This window comes from Copadichromis virginalis, linkage group LG15, assembly GCF_057382275.1.
Source record: "Copadichromis virginalis isolate Kocher_CV1m ecotype Utaka linkage group LG15, C_Virginalis_male_GT1.1, whole genome shotgun sequence".
NCBI classification, from domain to species: domain Eukaryota; kingdom Metazoa; phylum Chordata; class Actinopteri; order Cichliformes; family Cichlidae; genus Copadichromis; species Copadichromis virginalis.
The window spans coordinates 16,884,276-16,907,094 of record NC_140632.1 but is presented as its reverse complement, the minus strand read 5'-3'; the positions used below and the strand labels follow the sequence as shown (position 1 = coordinate 16,907,094).

Here is a 22,819-nt window from a genome sequence, read left to right as displayed (position 1 = left end):
CTCATAAATCCATTTTTCTTGGCATGTCATAAATCAGTCCAACCCAAGGAACTTTTTTTCTTGAAGGCTCAGTTTTAAGTCTTAAAGAACAAGACTTGACAACTCTCCTCTCTCTATAATAATGGAGAGACTCTAGTGGCTAACATAGCGTCATTGCTCTGACCACAGAGGAAAATATCTGAATGGGCCATGCCCTACTTCTTGCATCTTCAAACAGGATAAGTCTTTGAAACTTGTTGCTTTATGTAGCAACAAAATGGTGTGTGTGTGTGTGTGTGTGTGTGTGTGTGTGTAACAAAAAGACCACAGTGTGTGAGTCTCCTTCTACACTATTGGTTTCCAACCATCACAGAAAGTTTGCTAGATAGGCTGGGTTTACAAACAGTGCAGCCCAAGGGAGGGGGAACAATTGTTCCTATGCAATTAACTCTTCAGAAAAGCCCCCTAAAGTCCTGTTAGCAAGGCGGTTGCAGGCAGGCAGGAGTAATCCAACACACTGGCTACTGGCTCCTTACTGAAATGTGAGAACAAAGAAGGCTTTTAGCCCTCTATAGCCCAAATCACAGCAAGCTGCACCTCCCCTAGATCACCACTCAGCAATTAGGACTGCTAACTCAAGTCTGTGTGTGTATGTGACTGTGTGTAGAACACACTAGAGCCTTTTTTTTATATGATGTCTCTCTTCTTCTCTCGCTCTCCTTCTCTCTCTTCCTCTATGTGTAAAGCCAGCCATTAGCCAGGTGAGACTGGAACCCATTAGCAGCAGTCTGGTCGAATGCAGCAGCCTTTCTCTTTCATTACCTGTGTGTTTATCACTTGAGCCATCAATCTCTGCTCTCATCTTGTGTCATTTAACAGCTCTACCAACCAATCAAGCCCTAAGGGGAAACTTTAAATGCCTCACCAGACAAAGAAATACTTCATGAAAACAGATGCTGCAGTGTGGACAGGTGATGCAAGACTATCTCATTCACTTTAAAGTGTTGACCAGACAGTTCCATTACTGGTACACATCCCAGATGGCCAGGATTATTGTTAGCTACACAGTGCTGCCTCCCAGCTTTTTGCCACTAAGCTTGTCACAATGTATGATTTACATTTTTTTCTTTAGTGTTTATCTGTATTTTAAATTTTCTTCCCATTGATTTTGGTGCAGTTTTTGGTTAACATGTATATTGTCCTGTCCTTAAGATGCTTGACTAGTCCTTTGCCATTGACAGATGTTTCATCATAAAGGTTAATGAATGTCAAACAAGGAAGTAGTGGTACAAGCGCACCACCAGTAATGTACAAAATGATAATGTACAAAATGTACACAAAGCTGCTTTTATAACATAACCTCATTCTTACTGGTTACACCTCAGGCTGATGTAGTGTGTGTTGTGTTAAAATCTATGCAGTTATCATGATTAAAACATGCCGCTTTGTTGTTTAAAGCTTTGGTTTTGGGCCTCTTTTCAAAAACTGAGAATCATTTTGAAGCAACATTAAGGCTGTGGAGAGGAGAGGCGGTTTGTAAATTGTTTTCCAGTGAGATGTGTGTGGTTGTCTGAAGCAGCAGGCAGTCATAATGATTTCCAAAGGGCCTCATCTGAGGGACCAGCCTGCTGAGTAGAGGACATCTCTGACTAATGAGCTGCTAAATATATCCCCCAGTCTCCTGTCTTGTGTTGCTTTTGCTTCTGCTTTTTTCTTTTTGTCATTTATTCACTCAATTTTTCTTAACGTGCATTAACTCCCAATGTTTTTGCCTACCTTTGTGAATTTCTGTTTTCTGTTTCATGTTTTTTTTGTTTGTTTGTTGTTGTTGTTTTTTTGGACTTTGCATTGTCAAGCTGTCACACCTTTATGTTAATCTCTTTCTGTCGTTGACTCTTTTTTTTCTATCGAAGTTCAGTCTCCTTTTTTTTCTGCCTTGTCTTTTTTCCCTCCTGTCTCGCCTTAACTTTGATGTGTGTTTTTCAGGCATACTGAAATGGTGTGGGCTGGGTTTTTTTTCCCTCCTTTTTTTTGTATCACACCGTTAGTCAACAGCAACATCCTGTTCAAACAAGTTCATCAGCTCACACATAAGGCTCCGAGCATCCCACACACATATGCTGAATCTGCCAATGGTTGAGACATCCAAGCTGTTTCAAACTGTGAGCAATCGTCATGAGCGCACATGACGTGGGTGCATCGTGCATCGTGAATGGTTTTCTGTGTAGCAGTATGGAAGGGTAAAATGGAACTCACACTTAATCTCATGAAAATGTCGGCAGGATCAAGCATTGCTGCAAAAGTGTTATCACTACTACAAATACTCTACATGGTTTAGGGAACGAAGCTGACCAGATTAGCTTTCACTGGACTAAGACAACTTATCTGTTCTGTTGTTGACTTGGACAGCAGCAGACAGTACAAACCGGTACACTGAAGTGGAGTCTTTACACATCTGCATGGAGCCTTGCACTACATGTTTGATAATGACCTTTATCTCATCAAGATCCTAGCTTAATGGAGGAACGGAAACTCTAGCTTGCCTTGAATATATGCAATGACTTTACAGTGTGCACAATCTGACACTGAGTTAACGTCGAGAAAAGTTCAGGAATTTGGTTTTAGTGATAGGGGCCAATGATCAGCTTTCTGCTGATTTGACCAACCCCCATAATATAATTGGAAAAACAATGTTATCTTGCTTTGTAGCTCAGTTGATCTCTGACACTGTTGGCAAATAAAGCTGCACTTCCTGTTGTTGCGTGTCAATGAGGCCTTCCAACGCATCGCCATTTGAAAGCTTTTACCATGAAGCAGAACAGCGGCTACAACTCCAAAACATAGAAAGATACTTGGCTATACAGAAATGTTTTTGTCCTTTTACCTCAGCAGTACCTCTTTTAATGGTACCTATCATGTTTCAGCCAAAACTGCAAAAGTGAAGTACATTGTAGATATGTGCAGTGTATGTTCAAGCCTCAACATGTGGAGCTGTGCCGAGGCAGTGAAAATGGGAGAATAATGCACTGCCTCGCCACACAAACCCTAACTGTTACCCTAACTGTTACTTCAGCTTTACTGCAACTCTTCCTTAATCTCCAGCTTTCATTTTAAAAAATCAACTGGTTTAATAACTAAATAACTTCTCCAAAGTGCATATTGGCTGCTCAAATACAGTCACTCTCATGCAGAAAAAATGGAAAGCAAGATAAAATTTGTCTGACAGATTTACTGTTATTGAGCCAAGGGGAAGGGCTGGGCTGTACATGTGCTATCCTGCTGCATGCGTACCGCTTGTTGTCATGGGTGGAGGTGCTGTACAGCTGTTTCTCTTTAACCAACTGAAATGCAGTTGGTTAAAGAGACTCTTATCTGATGTTCTTGCATAGAGAAATCAGAGAAATACCATCGCTTGATTTTGCACATGCTTTCAGTATTGAAAACGCTTCAGTATTATTTGTGTTTACTGTTTTGCAGGCCTGAGATGGGTTCTCACATAAAGCACATCCCCTTAGTCTCACCCTCTTGACACGGCTACTGACTTTGCAGTGAATGCATTGTACGAAACTTGGCTGTGGTCTCAGGAGAATGTCCCAATTACCAATCAGCATTTCCTGTCTATTTCTCATTATTTCGTGTTTCTTTTTCCTTCTTTTCTTTTGTCTTGTCTCATCGCTCAAACTTTAAACAGCCCATTAGTTGGAGTGTTGAGATATTTCGTGGCCAGTTGGCTTAGGTCCACTCTAATGCCCTCTGTGCTTATTACGTAATTTGTAAACAGCTCTCTGTGACAAACAGCAGCCAAATGGTGAAAGTGTTTGTTTATGCTACCCTGGAATCCATTTGGATAATTGTGTTAGCATTTACAGGAAGCCGGCTTGTGTATATCCTGAATATCATATTTTTGTATTTGCATATCTATTTGTATAGGTGTCTTCCATCTATCAGAGTCAAGAAATGTCTTTTAAAGTGCTTATTTTGTCTGACAAAGTGTGAGCCAACACACTTAGATTTAGAAATTATGTGTTTTTTTGGCTCTTCATTTTCATGCAATGAATTTGCTAAATATGTTTAAATTGAACAGCTGGGGCTTGCATTTGTAGGCTGAAGTTATTACTACTAGTTGTTTATGTCGCTGCGCTGGAGTCCCACAATTTAGTTTTGATAATGTATTTGGCACATTTAAAAATAACTAGAAACTTGTGACACTCTTAATGACTGGAGGCTTGGCTAACTTCTAAATATGAACAATTATTCTATTGTTTGTAAATGACTTATTTGTTGTTCATTGTTTTGTGCTTCCTCTTTGTGCTCTCATTCACAGTGCTAAAATGTAGTGTGGGTAAAGTTGCCCTCCTGGCCGCAGGGCCATTCAGGCTTTGAGTTTTATAACATAGCCGTTCATGTCCATAAATGGCTATGTTTTAGGTCTACCCAGCAGTATAAACTGTACTTTGTAATTGCCTTATGATGATACAATAGTTATCTCTCCTTCTCTTTCTGGACCACTTACTAATAATAAAATCAACCTGCGTTTCTCGCTTGAAACTCTGTTGTTTTGTTTTTACCCTTTTTTCAAGCTATTATGTTTCTATATTCTTAGAAATACATCATTTTATATTCAGTGTTTTCCATCAGGGATGTTTGGCCAAAGAAATCAATTTAAAACTAAAGACGAGACTGGAATCATTTTGTATTTATCGCTGTTTCATACGAGCCTGGAATTTTTTGGTCGTGAATCATTTTTGTCTGTGTTGAATACAGGCAGGAACATCTTTGCTTTATTACTCTATTCAGTAGGACTGACAGTAAGTGGAGATGTCATTATCAAGTTTATATTGCCCCTGATGTGTATGCAGTTTCTGAAATAGTTAGCCTCTGACATACTGAACACAATTCATTGCTTGCTAATATGTGAATTTAAAGTGCTGGCTGCTGTTTCTTTGTAACAGTTGTATCTCTGATTAGGAGATAAGGTTGCCTCTGCTATACACAGAACAAACAAAGGGTATAAATGGATCAGGCTTTACAGTAAATAGTCTATCGGAAAGTGTCTGGATTGTTCCCCGGGAAACCTTATGAGAAAATTAACTGATCGTTACAGCAGAGTAAACAGACTTGCAGTGTTTCTTCTTAGATTTGCCACAGACATCCTTTGACGTTCTTAGCTTGTTATTAAGAGTGTTTGGTAACAGTTTAAGGTTTTATGCTGAAGAAACATGAAACGGTGTATTGTCAGCTAAGTATGTTAAGTATATGGGCCAACTGTTACAAAAAATGTGAGGCACACATGGACAAGAAACAGCATACCACTTCTATCAGCAGAGCAGGCTGCAAGTGTTAAGAGGTGACACACACTCATGCTTGATGCCATTTGTCCACCCTCTCGGTGACTTGCTCAAGCAGTTGCTCTGTCTTCGTCCAGTTGGACTTCATTACGTTGGTGGTAAAAGCGAGGCTGCAACAGTGACTGCATTGTCTGAGTGTGGGTAACATTGTTTCTGTATTCCCTGCCTTTCTCTTTTTGACAGGTATAGGATACCATAATCCTGTATTACCCGATGTTGACATAACAGAAGTAAACATTTATTGTTCTTGCTAAGTCTTCCAGTGCTCTGCAGTACGACTGCTCCATTTATTCGTGCTTTCCCTCTAGCCCAGAGGTGTCAAACTCATTTCAGTTCATGGGTCAACACGGTGCAATTTGATCTCAGAGGAGCCAGACAAGTAAAATGAGTGCATTAAAAAATCCCTTCCTTTCATTGAAAAGATGTATAAGTTACTTGTGAAACCACTGAGATTTAATGAGCCATTCATTCACAAAACACCCTGAAATCTCTTAATAAAAATAAGTGCAGTTTTGTCAGTATGTCTCAGATTACAAAGCTGTTCAGTGGAATACACTGAACCCTTTGGCCATATGTTGGACATCTCTAGCTCTAGCCAGTATGTTGTCTGTAATAAACTTGTGTCCTGTGCTTTTGCAGTGAACCTGTTAATGAAACAGCTCACGCAGGACTGAAAGGATGAGTTGGCCAGAAAAGAGCAGCCAGCTGCAGATTGAGCTTATGTCACGAGCACGAGTTTTATATAACATTTCTTTGCTATTATATCTCGTACACTGCTCTCAGCAGTGGCTCTGCTACTATTAAAACACCAGCATGCCAGCTCTGGTGAGCAGGGTTGGTGATTTCACCCTGACTTTCACCTTCAACAAATGTTCCAGGCTCAGCATTCATACCTCTTCAGGCTGTTAAGCTCACACTGTTGAAATATGATCAACCCACAGTTGCACTGACACTGCTTTGGTTAGGGGGGGGGGGGGGGGGGGGTTGTGTGTGTGTGTGTGTGTGTGTGTGTGTGTGTGCCTGAACACATGCACGTGTATGTAGAAGGGGTCCCACACACTCTTTTGTTTTCCTCTGAAAGCTGAGAAGAAGGAATGTCTGCCTCCCAGCTGTCCTCAGCAATGAGGGTAACAGCAGAGCGAAGGGGGAGCTCACTATTCGCCTCCTCTAACATCCTCCCATCTGTTACATGGAGGCTGAGAGTGAGTGTGTGTCTGTATGTTGAGGTCACACAATAGGGGTACTCCCCCTTGCCCTTACCCTTAGTCGCCTTGGCCTCTCATGCATATTTAACCCTTTAGATGCAAAGTTGTCTGTTGCCCTATTCAGAGGCACGCTGCTTAAATCTGTCACTGTGCCCCATCCCTCAATGAGCAGGAACAATGGGATGTATTGGCAGCACACGTGGCTTGCTAAATGCATTGCAACAGCAGGGGGGTAATGGGTGTGGAGGGGGAGGGGGAGGATGCCTCTACCTGCTTAGAGGCGATGCAGCGTGGGTTAGTTGCTCTGGGGTGCAGCTGCAGGAAGATAAGTGGCGACTGGATGGCTAAGTTTTCTGCAAAATGCTCCTTTGGAGGCTGGCAGCTGTTTGACTCATGTTTTCTGGCAAGTTTCCTGTTTACCCTACAAATGACAACGTTGGCTTTGGCAGCAGTGTAGATAACCAATAGTGGTTGGCCTTGGAGAAAAACAAGTATAGCCTGACTGATGCTGGATCAGGGGATGGGGGTCGGGGGAAGCTGTGTTTATACATAGGGAGTAAAAATTCAGATTCTGATTGATATTTACACATCCAACCCCTTATCCAACTTAGGATTGGCCACCAGCTAAAAATAGACGTGCGCGTGTGTTATGAGATTCAGCCAAAGTAGCTTTAGTTTTTATCGACAATAAGGTTGATAACAGAAGTAGTGAAGATGATGCTGTCGTTGATTATAGTGGAGCTGGAGTCTCTTCAGAGGGAAACAAATAGACAGCGCTGCAACTCACAGTTTTCTCGAGCTAACAATAGCAACGCTCGTTACTATAAACACAATCAAAGCCTTTGAGGCGAGGAAAACTGATCTAGTTCTGGACAAATGTTAGCTTGGACAGCTCTCACCACAGGGATAAAATGTATGTGCAAGACACCTTGTGATATACCTGCAACCTCTGCTTACATAGTGAGTAGACTGCTTGTATTTGTGAGTACTCAGGCTATTGTATAAAGGCAACATCACCTCCCTTTTCTTCATCCTCCACCTCCCTCCTTTCTTATGTTCTTCCATCTTCCAGTTAAAGCTCAGGACATTGATCAGCAGCACCTTAAAAAATGTGTTTCATGCTTTTAGATTTCAGCTGTGTTTGAAATTTATTCCAATGCTACAGTAATAGAAGTTCACTGTTTTTTTTTTAAATATTTTTTTCTTTAGTTTCATTTCCAATATTTTTTCTTTTTCATTTTTTGTGCTCTTTCTTTCTCTTTAAGCCCAGCCTTTACATATTCTAAGTGGAGTATGATTTGAGTAGGACTGTGTGTTTCAGTGTATCAGGGTTTTTAGTACAACAGGACACTGCTATTATCTGTCGCTCACATAACAAGCATCGGATGTTACATATCACCCACCTAGGTCGGCGTACTCGTTGTGTCACTGTATACTGTGTGAGATGTCTCTCTGCTTTGCTTGAATGTGTGTGAAAGAATAAGTATTACACATAGGATGTTGTGTCACATTATGCAGAAGCAATGACTCATCTAATAACTTCTAATAAAGGCAGCGTTTATCACAGCCGGAGACTTTAATAAGGGAAACCTGAAGAAAGTCTCACCAAAACTCCATCAACACATCCTTTTCAACACACGTGGAAACCGGCAACTCGACCACTGTTACACCTCTTTCCGGTATGCGTACAAAGCCCTCCCCCGCGCCCCATTCGGCCAATCAGATCACTGCTCCATCCTGCTCCTGCCCGCCTACAGGCAGAAGCTGAAACAGGAAGCTCCAACCCGGAGGGCGGTGCACTGTTGGACGGACCAATCGGAGTCTGCGCTGCGGGACTGTTTTGATCACGCGGACTGGGAAATGTTTCACGTGGCCGCCAGAGACATTGATGAATACACAGACTCAGTCTGTGGATTTATCAGGAAATGCGTGGAAGATGTCGTCCCATCCAGAACAGTCAAATCCTTCCCAAATCAAAAACCCTGGATTAACGGAGATGTTCGCGCGGCACTGGCGGCACGGAACACCGCCTTTGCCTCTGCGAACACATCGGACTACAAACACGCACATTACCAACTCCGGAAGACGATCAAAGCAGCCAAACGTGAGTACAGGGACAGGGTGGAGCAACAGTTTGACAACCCTCGGAGTATGTGGCAGGGACTAAACACGATCACAGACTTTAGAGGGAAAACCAGCACACCGCAGACCACGGCCTCTCTGTGTGAGGATCTAAACGTATTCTACGCTAGATTCGACACAGCGAACACCATGAGACCGGACAGTGTGCGCACCGCGGATGACGTCAGTGCGCACACTGTGTCTGAGGAGGATGTGCGGAAGTGCTTCAGGAAGGTGAACGCACGCAAAGCTACTGGTCCGGACGGGATTCCTGGCCGCGTCCTCAGGTCATGCGCGGCTCAGCTGGCTGGAGTGTTCACGCACATCTTCAACCTTTCCCTCTCTCTGTCTGTAGTCCCAGCCTGCTTCAAAATGGCCACCATCGTCCCTGTACCCAAATCCTCCACCATCTCCTCATTGAACGACTGGCGACCTGTAGCCCTGACCCCCATCGTAAGCAAATGCTTCGAGAAGCTGGTCAGGGACTTCATCTGCTCTGCACTACCCGACTCACTGGACCCTCTACAGTTTGCATACCGCCACAACAGGTCCACTGATGATGCCATAGCCCTGACACTACACACTGCCCTGTCACACCTGGAGAAGAGAGACACGTATGTGAGGATGCTGTTTGTAGATTACAGCTCAGCATTCAATACCATCGTTCCCTCGAAGCTGGACAGGAAACTGCAGGATCTAGGACTGAGCAGCTCCCTCTGCAGCTGGATCCTTAGCTTCCTGTCTGACAGACGCCAGGTGGTCAGACTGGGCAGCATCACCTCATCCCCCATCACACTGAACACTGGTGCTCCACAGGGGTGTGTACTGAGCCCTCTCCTGTACTCACTCTACACCTACGACTGCACAGCCACTAACAGCTCCAACATCATTGTGAAGTTTGCGGACGACACTACAGTGGTGGGTCTTATCACCAACGGTGATGAGACGGCTTACAGGGAGGAGGTCAGCGCCCTGACCCACTGGTGTCAAGACAACCATCTCACCCTCAACGTCGCAAAGACAAAGGAGTTGATAGTGGACTTCCGGAGGTGCAGAGAAGTACACACCCCCATCACCATCAACGGCGCTGCTGTGGAGAGAGTGAGCAGCTTCCGGTTCCTTGGCGTACACCTGGCTGAGGATCTTACGTGGTCAGTACACACAAACAAAACAGTGAAGAAGGCGCAGCAGCGCCTCTTCTTTCTCAGGAGACTGAAAAGATTCGGCATGAGCCCCCGCATCCTCAGGACCTTCTATCGCTGTGCCATTGAGAGCATCCTCACTGGATGCATCACCACCTGGTATGGCAACAGCACCGCCTACAACTGCAAAGCTCTCCAGCGAGTAGTGCGGTGCTCTGAACGGATAATTGGAGGTGAGCTTCCCTCCCTCCAAGACATCTACAGGAAGCGGTGCCTGAGGAAAGCGGGGAGGATCATCAAGGACTCCAGTCACCCCAGCCATAAACTGTTCAGACTGCTTCCATCAGGAAGGAGGTTCTGCAGCATCCGGTCCCGTACCAGCAGACTGAGAGACAGCTTTTTCCATCAGGCCATCAGACTGCTGAACACGTCATAGACACCTCAGCTTCACTACTGGAACTTCAACATTATGCACTCCACACTGTATATAAATGCCACTTGTTTTGCACATATTCAACTCTGTATATTTTATATATTTTATTATTATTATTATTATTTTATTTTATTTTTTTACTATTTAATTTGTAAAAATGTGTATACACACACACACACACACACACACACACACACACACGTAGGAAAATATTTAGTATACACATCCAGAAATGCATACACTATTATATATTGTACATATATTTATTAGTTTCAGGTTGGCCATTCTTGTATTTTGCTCGTTTGTGTTGTTGTGTTTGCACATCTCTGTTGCTTGTGGGGCTCGCACACAAGAATTTCACTCGCATGTGCTGTGCCAGTGTGCCTGCACATGTGATGTGACAATAAAAAGTGATTTGATTTGATTTGATTTGATTCTAGTTTCGTGCCTACATGACCAAATTATGAAATGCTTTCACTGTCATGACTTCACAATAATAGGGTTTTTCCCAACATGTGGAAACCACTAAAGATGTGTTATCCTCCCACCAGATGAAAATAACCAAGACGCTGAAAATTTTTTGACCTTTTTAAATGGAGTTTAATTTACTAAAGCATGGAATACATTTGATTAGCAAATGGCCAAAAATGCCAGGAAAATACACAGACTTCTGTTGCGTAAGGCACCCTAGACCAATTGATGTAATTATGTGCAGACCAGTCATGTTTATGAGGTCCATTATAAACCAGGAAAAATCTTTTACAAATACCAAATTTGGTAAAGTCAAAACTTTTACTGACCAGTTTTCTGTCAGTAATCATTTTAGTAATATTTTTACTTTTGGTAGACCTTTCACAATGACCACACTGTCAATTTTTTATTCTTTTTGGATATTTAAAATGAATCATAACAGATTTTACCAATGGTAGAAATGAGTTGGCGAGACCACTAATTCTTTCCAATGCTACCCTCAGCACAGGCTCTGGTGTACTGTACTGTACTCTAATAACAACAGCTTGGCTAAAAATCCCACGGATTAGCAGGAGAGACAGGGGAACGTGGCAAAAAACAAAAAAACACCCATCCCAAAAATGACAGCAACGTCGTCAGAAACAACAACAACAGAGGACTTGGAGGGAGGCCGAAAAATGAACAAAAACATATTTACACAGCCAAAGAGAGCATCATCATCCCTTCGGTTTTGAGCTTAATCCAATGCACCCCCCCCCCCCCCCCCCCCCCCATAGCATATATCCATGCACACAAATTCCCTCGCTCCCTGACACACTTAAACATGCCCACTGGAAAACACACCCTCTTTTATGGCCCATTGTTGCATAGAACAACCAGACAGTTGGCTACAGAAGTCATCAGTATCTGATTTGCTTTAGAGCACACCCAGCTTGTAATGGAGGATAATTAGAAATTTAATTTGCTGGGGCAAAGAGGGCTCAAATCCTTTTTCCCACTTCTGTTTTCCTCAATCCATTCCCCACCCCCTCCAGCTCTTAGCAGACTGACTACCATCAGTAACAGATGGGAAAAGGGAGATATTCACAGCCCGTCCGACACTTTAGAGCAAGGCAGGCGATATTAACGCCCCCCGTGGTCTTAGTCTCCTAGAGCATAGCCTTAAGGCGCTGAATGTTGGGATTAGCATTCAGCCTCATGGGTGCCCTGTGTGGGCCCAGTCCTCCCAAATGTTTCCCCAACCTTTTAGCAACTAAGCTCTTTCGTCAGCTTACAACTGCGTTCTTAGATTTATTCTAATATTTTAACCTTTTCACATGTTTGTTTTATTTAACTCAATATGGTAAATGTTGGAGCATAATACTGCTGGGGTCTTCAGTGGATAATGAAGGCAAGTAGGGGATAATCTGTTGGCCACATCCTTAAACACAAATGTATTTGTACAAATGTATTATTTTTTTTTGAAATTCTATAAGTGTGCTTTTTACACTTGTTCCTTCCACTGGCTTTTACAAGGCACTTGTGACTCTCCTTTAGTCATTGTTGTTTTTCGACATTTCTCAAAAACCTGCTCTCTTGAGCAAACTCTTAACATCAGACCAGCGAGAGAACAGCTTGTGTTTAACTGTGACTCATTCCCTTCTTCATAAGCACAAAACGTGGTGTGCTGAAATCCACTCTGGCATTGCTTAGTGCTTTAATCATTTTTCCTAGTGTGTGCTTTCAAAGCTAGTATTCAATTTAGGCTGAGAGGCTGATGGAAAAGGGGGAAACAGCAAGGTTATACATTATCTTTACCACTGCACCATCTCTGGGCACCAAACGAGTGTTTATTCTTTCCTTTAACAGCCTCTATCCGTTTTTGCTTGTCCGATCCATGGTGTGGTATGAACTGAAGACTCATCTCCCCATTGCTGTAGTGCAGAGCCTCTCCCTCACACTTATGACTGTTAGTTGACACTTACCTGCCGCAACATGTCTCATTGTGGATTGTGATTGCTCAGAGCCATCATGTTCCACGGTAATGACGTATTTCTGCGCTCTTCCTTCTCTCGCTCTTCCTCCCTTCTCCTCCTGTTCTGTTTATCTCATGATGAGTGCATATTCCTGTCAGTATTTTATGATTTTACTGCTTCTCGTTATTTTCTTTACCGCTTCTAAACGTCACCTCTATCTTCTTTGGTAATTTTCAGAAGTACTTCTTTTCCCCATCTGTGCTCTTTTTGCAGTTGAATATAATTATATATTTGACCCTCAGGTAGGCTCAAACTAGTTTTGACAAGTACAGTCCCATGAGGGTATGGGTTTAAGTCAAATTTCTTCACTGCTCCACTTCCTTTTGACGTTTCTTTATTTTCCAGATCTTTTTCATCATTTTCACTTTTTAAGCTGTCATCCATTTGAGTTTCTCTATTCCCAAAGGATCCAGTAAGGGAAAAAGTGCGTGTGTGTGCATGTGTATTTTACCCATACCTGAGTCCATGTTAGCACTATAATGCAACACAGAATTACTTTTATTATCACTTGAACAGCTAAGTAATTTCATAGCACCGTTTTAATAGTTTTGTCTTAAGCTTTATACGAGAACCTTCCTGAGACCAAAGCTGACATATTGAAAAAAAGATACATTTACAGTCTTTTCCACAAATTCTTACTTGTGTTGTTCAATCTGGGTAGATAATAGAGGTATCTGATGCTGTTTAAATCATCCTTACAATAGTACAGGGAACCACACTGTGTTCCTCTGCAGTTTGTAAAAATATTCTGGGCTGTTTCTGTCGTGACAAGCAAAGGCTTGTCACTGATTTTCTTTGTGAATGCTAGTCTTGGTGTAGCAGATGCAAATGAAAACTCCAATAATGGAACTCTCACAGAGCTCATATGCAGTTCAGGTTTTTCCTGCCTTGACTGAAAGCACTTAGTTTGCTGGGCTTCTTAATGGAGCAGAAGTTCCCACATTGCCATGCATTTCATTGCCTATGGGGTTCATTCAGACTGGCCTGACTTCAGTAAACTGTGTGACCTGAACAATCTAAGCCTGTCATTGGAACAGTTTCTTACTGCCCTGTCAGCTAACACCATGATCATGCAGGAGCCTTGTTGACTTACCAACAACATAAACAAAAGTGTATGTGCTTAAAGTTACAAGAAGAGCGAGCCTCTCATTCTTCACTCACAAGTATTATACATGATTTGAGATAAAGCCAGATTAAACTCATTCTCTGGTCTCTTCTGTGTTTTTCGGCTCATTATTTCGGCACATTTAAATACAGTATGCAGTCTGAACTCATTACTATAGAATAAAGAGAGAGAACAGAGGAAGCCTTTGTTGTAATAGGTTTAAGGTATTGGCATTGTGCATCTTTTTTTTTTAAATCTGTCTTTGTTGAAGAATAGCATTAACTCAACTTACATTAATATGCAGATGCATATTCAGATGCATTTGTATCTGAAGCAGTCCTGCAGATAAGAAAACATTCAAAAGAACAAAAGGATGAATGCAATTACCACTGATCTGTCTTCTGCACTGCTATTGACTACCTTGCAGTGCACCACAAAAGATCAAAACAGTGGCTAAAGGCTGTTGCCCCAAAATGCCCCCTCAGGCCTTTTTTTTTTGTTCCCTGCTGCCTTTCAGCCCAGGGTCATTAATTCATCACCTTACCACCTCCGTTACTACCATCCTTTACTCAGAGGTCCTTTAATCACCCACAAGCAGTTCAGGGACCGAGTCATGGTGTCAAATGGCATCCTGAAATAAGTGCAGACAGTGTTTGTATGTGTAGGAGAAAGCGTGACTGTGTGTGAGTGTGAACACTTGATACTACTTTAACACACAAAGCTTGGCATTTCTTGTAAGGAAACTCCAGCTCATTGTTAGGGTCTGATTATTACTGGTAATCTCTTTCAGTACATTAAGGCAGCTCTTTAAATATCTCTTTACAGATCCTGCCTATCAAAGCCAACATGTTTGTGTCTGTTTGGATTGTAGATTTTAATTTAGGTAGCTGCTGTAATCATGTTTTTGAACTTGAGATTCAGGATGGATCATCTAATTACATTTTGAGATGTGTGTTCTGTATTAAATCTGTGTACTATAGAAGCTAACTAGAGCATAATTAGTATTTGATTAAAAAACTAAGCAATCAAGAAAATGAATGTAGGAGCAATTATATTAAAACCAAATGAGATGTTTCAGTAAAACCAAATGTGAAACATTTGTGTGTTTCTTTGTCTTACATCATCTTTGACTTTTGGAGACTTGACAGGGTGCAGCTGCTAATCTGGTGATATCATCTGTCCTTTTGGGAAACTTTAATCAGCATTTTTCAGGGTGCTATGTTCTAAATAGTTAGTTATTCAAGATAATAACAATGTTATCTTGAGCTTAAGCCATAATGAAAAATAATTGCTAGCTTCTGCTGATAAAATTAGATGATTTGAAAGTAAAGAGGGTTTAATGTCAACCTCATTATCTTCAATTTTATATCTAAAACTGTACTTATAATTTTAGAATATACATACAATAATGTTATGGTAACTGCATGTTTTGTTCTGCTCAAAACACCCAAACACACACACCCACGAGCTCAGGGTGTGCCTTGTTTCTGGGTGTTGACTTTGTGTGTGTGTGTGTGTGTGTGTGCGCGCGCGCGCGTGCGCATGTTTGTTGTGTATGAGTAGGCACTCGCACATTTAGAGTGTTTGCATTTAATCTTGTGCTGCCAGCTTAGAGCGGCATTTCTCTACGGAGATTACAGGATGTTCGAGGCACTGCTGTGGAAATAGTCTCTCTTTCAATCTCTATACACACACACACACACACAAGAGGCAAGACAAAGTGCCTGTTTGTGGTGTTGGTGTGTTTGTTTATGTCAAGCAAGTGATAAAGCACTGCATTAGACCTTGGCTAATATGATTTTATAAGTACTCAGACCAGGGATTAAATAATGAGCCATATGGTCATTAGCGCTGATGGCATTATTAATGTTTTTGTGTTGAGTGTTTAATTTTACTTGTTAGTAAAAAAAAGCCACAACACAGTGTATAATTCAAATCAATAAATCAGACAAATATGATGTACGGATTAAAAGACAAAAAAAAATCCTTCACTTATTATGACAAAATTAATTTATACATTATTGCCCAAAGGGGTTTAAGTGTTTATTGGAAAAATACCCGACCTCCCTCCAAATGGGTCACATGGGTGGTAATAAAAATGTATGTGTATGATCCGCATATCTTTTTTCAGTCATACCGAAAGCAAAGTCAGTCTCCTGCTGTCTCAATTTACACAGGTGTTGCAATGTTGATGTCAGATCGGCTGGATTTACAGGCTCTGCTCTCGCCAGTACCAGCTCTTGTTGCCTGCATGTATTAACATGGCAGTGGGAGTGCAGCACAAATTCACTCTAACACGCACAAGACGCAAAGAGCAGTTGCCGTGTCACTGCAGTATGTATGTGTGATATATGGAGCACAGGAAGGTGGATCAAAGCTCGATTAACTTTAGGTCTTCTGACTCATCTTGTGTTTATTGGCTGGCTTAGAGCTTCAAGTCTGTCATTAGCACGGAGCAAATGAGCCTCGCTAAAGACTCTGTCTCTCTGCCAGACAGATAGAACCAATGTTAGCGTGGGCTGAAAACGGTTTAATGAACAGCAAATAATCAAGAGAAATTAGATCTGTATGAAGCTCCTTGTGACATTTTAATCCACTGTAGGCTCTTGAGGTATTCTCTAAGATGCACAGTACGGCTGTCTCCACCTAACTTGTCATGTTGATACAGTGCTTCTCTCTTGCTGTTGTAAAAGCAGCCTAGTTTCAAGTAACAATACCACAGAGCTTTAATTATAAGCTCAACCTGTCAATTTGACAGAGGCTCCCTCTGAAAAGTTGTTTGACCCTGTGGCAGTTGCCTGCAGGGGAGACCAAGATGCAGTTTATGTCAGAGTAATGAAAGGACAGCACTATATTCCAGCAGCATTAATCTACCACTAAAATTTTAGTCAACGGAAAATGGGTCCCTGTTAAACTTTGATGGAGTCGGACAGAACACAAACTTTAATTCATAAATTTGGCACAATAATGGTAAATTATTCTTCGGATAACCCAGCAACTTCTCAGTCAAACACTTCCTGTTTCCTTGTAAGCCCTATAAATTGGAAAATTCTACATGAATTGATCCTTAAGATGTACATCATTTCCAGAAGGAGTTTCAGCTTCATTTAGTTACATAATTTATAATCGCTTTATATGGATCAAGATCCCAAATTGGATGCTGGCCTGCAGCTGGCAGTTCCCTAAGTAAGTGAGGGGAAGAGTTCTCAGATCCTGTTTACGTCTTGCTCAGAAGAGGTTCTCCACTGACAACTTAAGCAGCCCACTAATAATTATTTCTTTGACTTGTTTTTGTATCTTCAGGTTGTCAGCACCCACCTGGTGTGCAGCACGGATACCTGCTGAACCAGACTGAATCCAACCGGGGCTCTTTCCCACCTGGCACTGTGTTAGTGTATGGCTGCGAGTCTGGATACATTGCCGAGTCTGGATCCAGATCCATCGTGTGTACCACTTCTGGAACCTGGTCCCAACAACTGCTACGCTGCATCAAAAACAATGGTAAATAAGCTTCAAACATGCAAATATACCTGTGATAAAGCAGACAAGCAATGCAATTTAGTGTTTTTAATGCGACTTCAAGTAGCGTACTGTCGATTTTGTGGTCAAAATCCACATTTTTAGCTGATTTTGCACATAAGAAAGGCACTTTTCTTTATGCTGATAAAACGCGCAAATTATTTTTTAATATTGCGTATGCACTTATGTAGGCAGGGCTGGGAGGATGTGTATGGATATTTGTATTGCTGTCATACATATTTGTATTTTATAGTTTATTTACTCTTAATGTCTTCCCTATAAGGCGACTTTTATTACTTCTAACATTGATCACGTGCTCATAAGAGACATGGCTGTACCAGATCTGAAGTGTCAGACCTCTTTAGAAAATTTAGCTTAATTCTGAGAACTCAAGCCAAAGGAATTAAATAAGTACACATGTAGTAAATAACAGTGAACACATTTTCAACAACAAACATAAAATCTCTATTGCCTGTCTCTCTCTCCAGTATGTGCACTCCCTACCCAACCAGAAAACGGGGGCTACCGTTGTCATCCGACTCACTGCAGCCCTCTGATTGAAGGCACCGTCATCGAGTACTTCTGCGCCGAGGGTTACGCTCTGAAGGGAGAGTACAAGTTCCTCACCTGTCGGAATGGCGAGTGGGACCGTCCCATGCAGATTAGCTGCCGACTCACAGAAGGTCTGCCATCTCAGCTAATCTCTGTTAGCTGTTATAGCTCTCTTCATGAGCATGCATAACCAGTTGCAGATATGTTAAAATCAGCAGATCACATTCTCACTTCCTCTACGTCTTGTTTTGTCCTCTCAGAGAAGGAACCGAGTTCTCCACTGGGTACACCTGCTCTGTCTATTGTGATAATCACAGCCGGCTCTGTGGCATTCGTCCTGCTTTTAGTGGTGCTGTTTGTTCTTGTACAACCAAAGCTCAAGTCTATTCATCACAACAGGTAAGACACATAAACTTTGCTGCAGTCTCACACCAGCAAATACTTCACGATAAAAAATTAGTTAGATATGTTGCTGATAACAAAAACGCCGCTTCTACGCAGTCGTGTAGTTTCTCAATCGACTGAAGGCATTTTTAGTTGTGGTTTCATAAATTTCAGGACCTTATGTAACATTTTAGAGGGTATTTTCTAAGACAATTGAATAAATTGTGTTCATATCCTTGTTGCAAAACATAGTTGCTCATCTCTTCTTAATGGACTCCATTGTAAAGCTGGTTTCAGGGAAGTTGCTCCTCCGAAAACATCAATAAAATTGGCCAGTAAAGTGTGATTACTTGAAATGACATCAGGCTTTAGATTTAGTCACATTTTACAGCCCGGTAAAGACTTTTCAGCCTCTGTGTGGCTCTGTTTGTGTTTTGTTTGTTGAAAATATATATATCATATCAGTCTTACATGGAAACTTTCGGAAGCTTAACCTTTGTGCCATAAATGAACACAATCTTTCTGTGACACACCCATCATTCAGACGTTTTGGTTGGCTCGAATCATAAAAAGTTTATGTTTGACTAGTTGCGCAGGTTAGCATTTCTTGAATTCCTTAGTAATGAAACATAACCTATGTTATGAGTTACTGCCATCTGCGTAACTAACCAGCTGTGGTTTCAGCTTGAACATGGACTTGGTTTGGTGATTCACCTGGTTCACACTTTTCATTCTTTCTTCATGTCTGTTTATCAGGAGGGAGCAGGGTGTGTCGGGCCAAGCCAGCTCCATCATGGTGGAGGGTGTACAGGTGACCCTGCCCTCCTATGAAGAGGCAGTATATGGAAGCAGTGGACCATGTGGCCCTTCCGGTTCTCTTCCTCCTCCTTCTTCACCGCCGCCTCCAGTCCCTCCAGAGTCTAGAGTTCCTATTGTGCTCTCTGAGGGGCTTCCTCAGGGAGCCACAGGAGGTCAAAGCTCCAGGAGAACCCGCCACCACAGAGACTTAGACTTCTGTCTCCCATCCACCTCCTCTTCATCCTTCTCCTCCCGCCGTCATGCAGAGACAGTGTTGGTTCACCAGGCTCCCTCTTCCTCCTCTTCATCATCATGGATTACAGAGCACCCTGGGGGTGCATGCGCAGGTCCCCTACCTCTCCGTAGAGACTCTGACAGCAGCGACCAGCACAGCCTGCTTTCTGTCACCTCAACAGATGATTTTTGTGATGGTAAGACAATGCAGTCTGCTCATTTTTCTCTGATTTTTAAGTTGTAGCTGCATTGGTCTAACTGTGTTCATATATATTCCATAGACTGAGTTACAGCTAAGATTCTGAATAAAGACAGAGGAGCACTTTAGATTAAAAACTCAACCACTCTGCATTGGATTAAGTTTGTAAATTTAAATAACTGATTTTTTTCCCTTTTTTGTTTGTTTTTTTGTTTTTATAGAGGATAGCATTAAAAAGTAGCCAGTGTGACACCTGTGTAATATGTACATGGATTTTATTTTCCATAGAACATGTAAAGTGCATATCAAGGGCAAGAGTAGACAAGATCAAAAATGACAAATGAATAAAACTCAATATAAACTTTGATGTAATGTATTTTAAGTGTGATGGGTTGAGGACTGCACTAAGAATGACCCTAAAGGTATTGGTCATTTGTCATATGACTCTTCTCCTCTCCTGCAGATATTCCCCTGTTGAAGGAAGCATGAAGCCTGCTGGCCTGCTATCAGCATCAGCAGCAGAGCCCCTCTTTCCCTTTCTCACGCTGCTGGCCAGAACTGACTGTGGCTGTCAACCTTCTTCCCTGATCCTGCCCCACTGCAGCCAGCAGAGAAAAGACTAGAACTGTGCCCTTTCCCTATCACAGCCTCTTCTGCCATTGCTAGACATGCAGAGCAAAGCTGACAACCAATACCCATATTGCACTGTAAGGCAATTACGGAGCACCACAGGACCCACCTGCTGGATCAGACTAAAGATGAGCCAGACAAGCAGAGTGGTGCCAGTTTAAGTTAAATCCTGTAGATCCTGTGTATATGAGTAAAAAACATACCTGAGTCAAGGTTGTGTACTATAGGCTATGTATTACCATACACTTGCCTCTACCCAGATGTATTTCTCTATATTAACATTGCTAAAAGAGGCTTCTTCAGAGAAGGCTACAACAATCGAGACACGCCAGCTGCATCTGACACAACTGTGGATACAAAAAAAAAAAGAACAAGAAGAAAAGGAAAAAAAAGTGTGATTTTCGCTCCTGATGCTGTCGGCACTCAGTCTTCCCGCCATACTTGAAAAGTTGTGAGTGATGCCTGAGTTCCTTGTGAATGCTGCATGTGGTTTTCAGTTGTTTGCTGTCACGGCACGGCGGCCTATTCTGAATGAAGCATGAAGCCTCCTCTCTGACTGTCTGCTTATCTGTGCATCCAGTTGGCGTCTAACGTGTGGATAAGTAGGAGTGACAACCACTTCACCAAATCACAACTATAAAAAGATCTGTTTCTTCTTTTTTTTTTTTGTTCTTTTGCTCGCTGCACCCGGCATCTGGAAGCTGCTCCTTCTCTCAAATGAGTGGGATTAATTGGTGTTTTGGATCCACAACTTCGCTACACATCTTAGCTGTACAGGGAAAGAAAAACAAAATGCAACATTTTATCTGAGCTTAAGAGTGAGCTGTTATTGTTGTTGTTGTTGTTAAACAAGGTGATTGGGCACATGAGCCAAATTTAATTTCTTCCCATCGTATTTATTGCGTGGCGTGTGGCTCGGTTTGCTTTAAGTTGCTTGATTTTGAGTGCGTGTCTGTGCGTGTATGTTTATGTGCCAGCGAGGCCACAGAGAACATGTCCTCTTATTGGTTAGGCCTTGATACAGCCATTTCCTGATTTGCCTCCCTTCTGATCCGAGGCTGGCTTCACAATGTCCCTGTCAGTCACCATAGGAAAACATCCCTCCCAGCATTGAATAAGTCACATGAACAAACCAGCTTCACTTCGGGCGTCGAGTCCACAACACAATGTGTGTATTATTCATTCGCTCTCAAGCTAGAATAGTTATTATGTTCTGCTGAATGGCTGTAAAACACGGGCCTCCTCAGAGGAACTGGCTCATGCTCATCTTCACACTGAACTAAGGACTCTCCACTTTTGTGCATTATTGACACAAACTGCAACTGGTTGCAGTGAATTAAATAAGAGTTTTGTTATAAATATAAATATATACAGCACCCTGTCACATGTACTCACTCACCCCTCGAATGCCAAGTGCAAGCTTAAGAGAGAATCTTGTTATTCTGTTAGAAGTCATCCTCTGTTTTCGTTGCCACTTGAAAAGCTTAGGGGGTTGAGCTGGTCACCCTGACAACAGCATGACTGGGATGGATCCTCAGAGCTACTTTATAACCTTAACTGCCTGGGAAAAAAATACAATAACACAGCAACCTGTCTGAATTTCTATTCTCAGTTTTATTTTGACATTCGTTTGTCACGTCAATGGCTACATTATTAATGCAAACAGATGTTGCCTTAGACTTGTAAATGTTTTTTCTTTTTTTGATGTATAATCTTAAGCCTCTGCATTGGTTGCGCCACAATACTGCAACATGTTCTGTTTTCCCAATGGCCTTACTCTATTCTTTTCTATTCTATGCATAAAACTGTCTGTATATGTATCAATGAGTTTACTTTTGTTGTGGACACGACTAAATGAATGTCCATCCTTCTCTGTCCTCCCCTAGCTTTTCCAGCTACTGTGATGATGATGATGATGATGATGGTGATCCTTTAAGCACCTATGTTTTATTTGCCCTTGGCTTTCTCTTTTGTTACAGGGCATTAAAAAAAATTATGGTAAAGGGGAAAAAATTTAATTCATTTGCATTCAGAAGCACTGTTGTACAGTGTTGCTTCCCAGTTAGAAAAACATCTGGATTTTTGTTTGTTTCAATGCTTTCAGCTTTGGTTTTTCCTCTGTACATGGCAGTGGGTGTGAAGATAGTAATTTAATATTTGTATAAAGTTTAATTTAATTTTACAGTGTGTATATAACTTTCTAATTAAAGCTTTCTTTTGAATGTGTAAAGTGACCTGTCTCTTATTCATTGCCACATCGTGCTGGACCTACTCTGTGTTGCCGAATTTATGCACTTCCAGGAAAATATTGATCACATTCTCATGTCAAGACATTTCCAGTGCAATGTGTATCCGCTTGTGTTACTCGGAACATGATTCATTTTCCTTTGGACTGGAAAATGGAAGACCTGATTCTCGTTTTGCACATGGATGGCCAGCTCCAATCTGAATGAATGCACAAGCAGACTTCCTAGAACCATATTTTTAAGCCTAACAGGGCTGTGCAGTGAATCAGATTTTTATTTAAATACAAGTCTAGCTTCCTGCAATTATTAAAACAAGATAATCAAGATGGAAATTTGGGGTGGGCGATATAAACGATATACAATAGAAATGATATAAATTTGGCCAACGATAGAGATTTTGACTATACCGCTCTATCACGATAGCGTATGTTGATGACG

At 41.8% G+C, this 22,819-nt stretch overlaps 1 protein-coding gene across 1 annotated transcript in view; it reads left to right on the top strand.

The window, feature by feature from the left end:
- The window catches only part of susd6 (sushi domain containing 6), a 33,831-nt gene extending 11,466 nt beyond the window's left edge, over positions 1–22,365 (top strand). Inside the window, exons 3-7 of the mRNA XM_085432225.1 lie at positions 17,123–17,320; positions 17,827–18,021; positions 18,151–18,289; positions 19,031–19,503; positions 19,969–22,365. Coding sequence (XP_085288351.1) covers positions 17,123–17,320; positions 17,827–18,021; positions 18,151–18,289; positions 19,031–19,503; positions 19,969–19,994 — 1,031 coding nt within the window. The 3' untranslated portion in view covers positions 19,995–22,365. The remainder of the gene's footprint in view (positions 1–17,122; positions 17,321–17,826; positions 18,022–18,150; positions 18,290–19,030; positions 19,504–19,968) is intronic.
- The last annotated feature ends 454 nt before the right edge of the window (positions 22,366–22,819 follow it).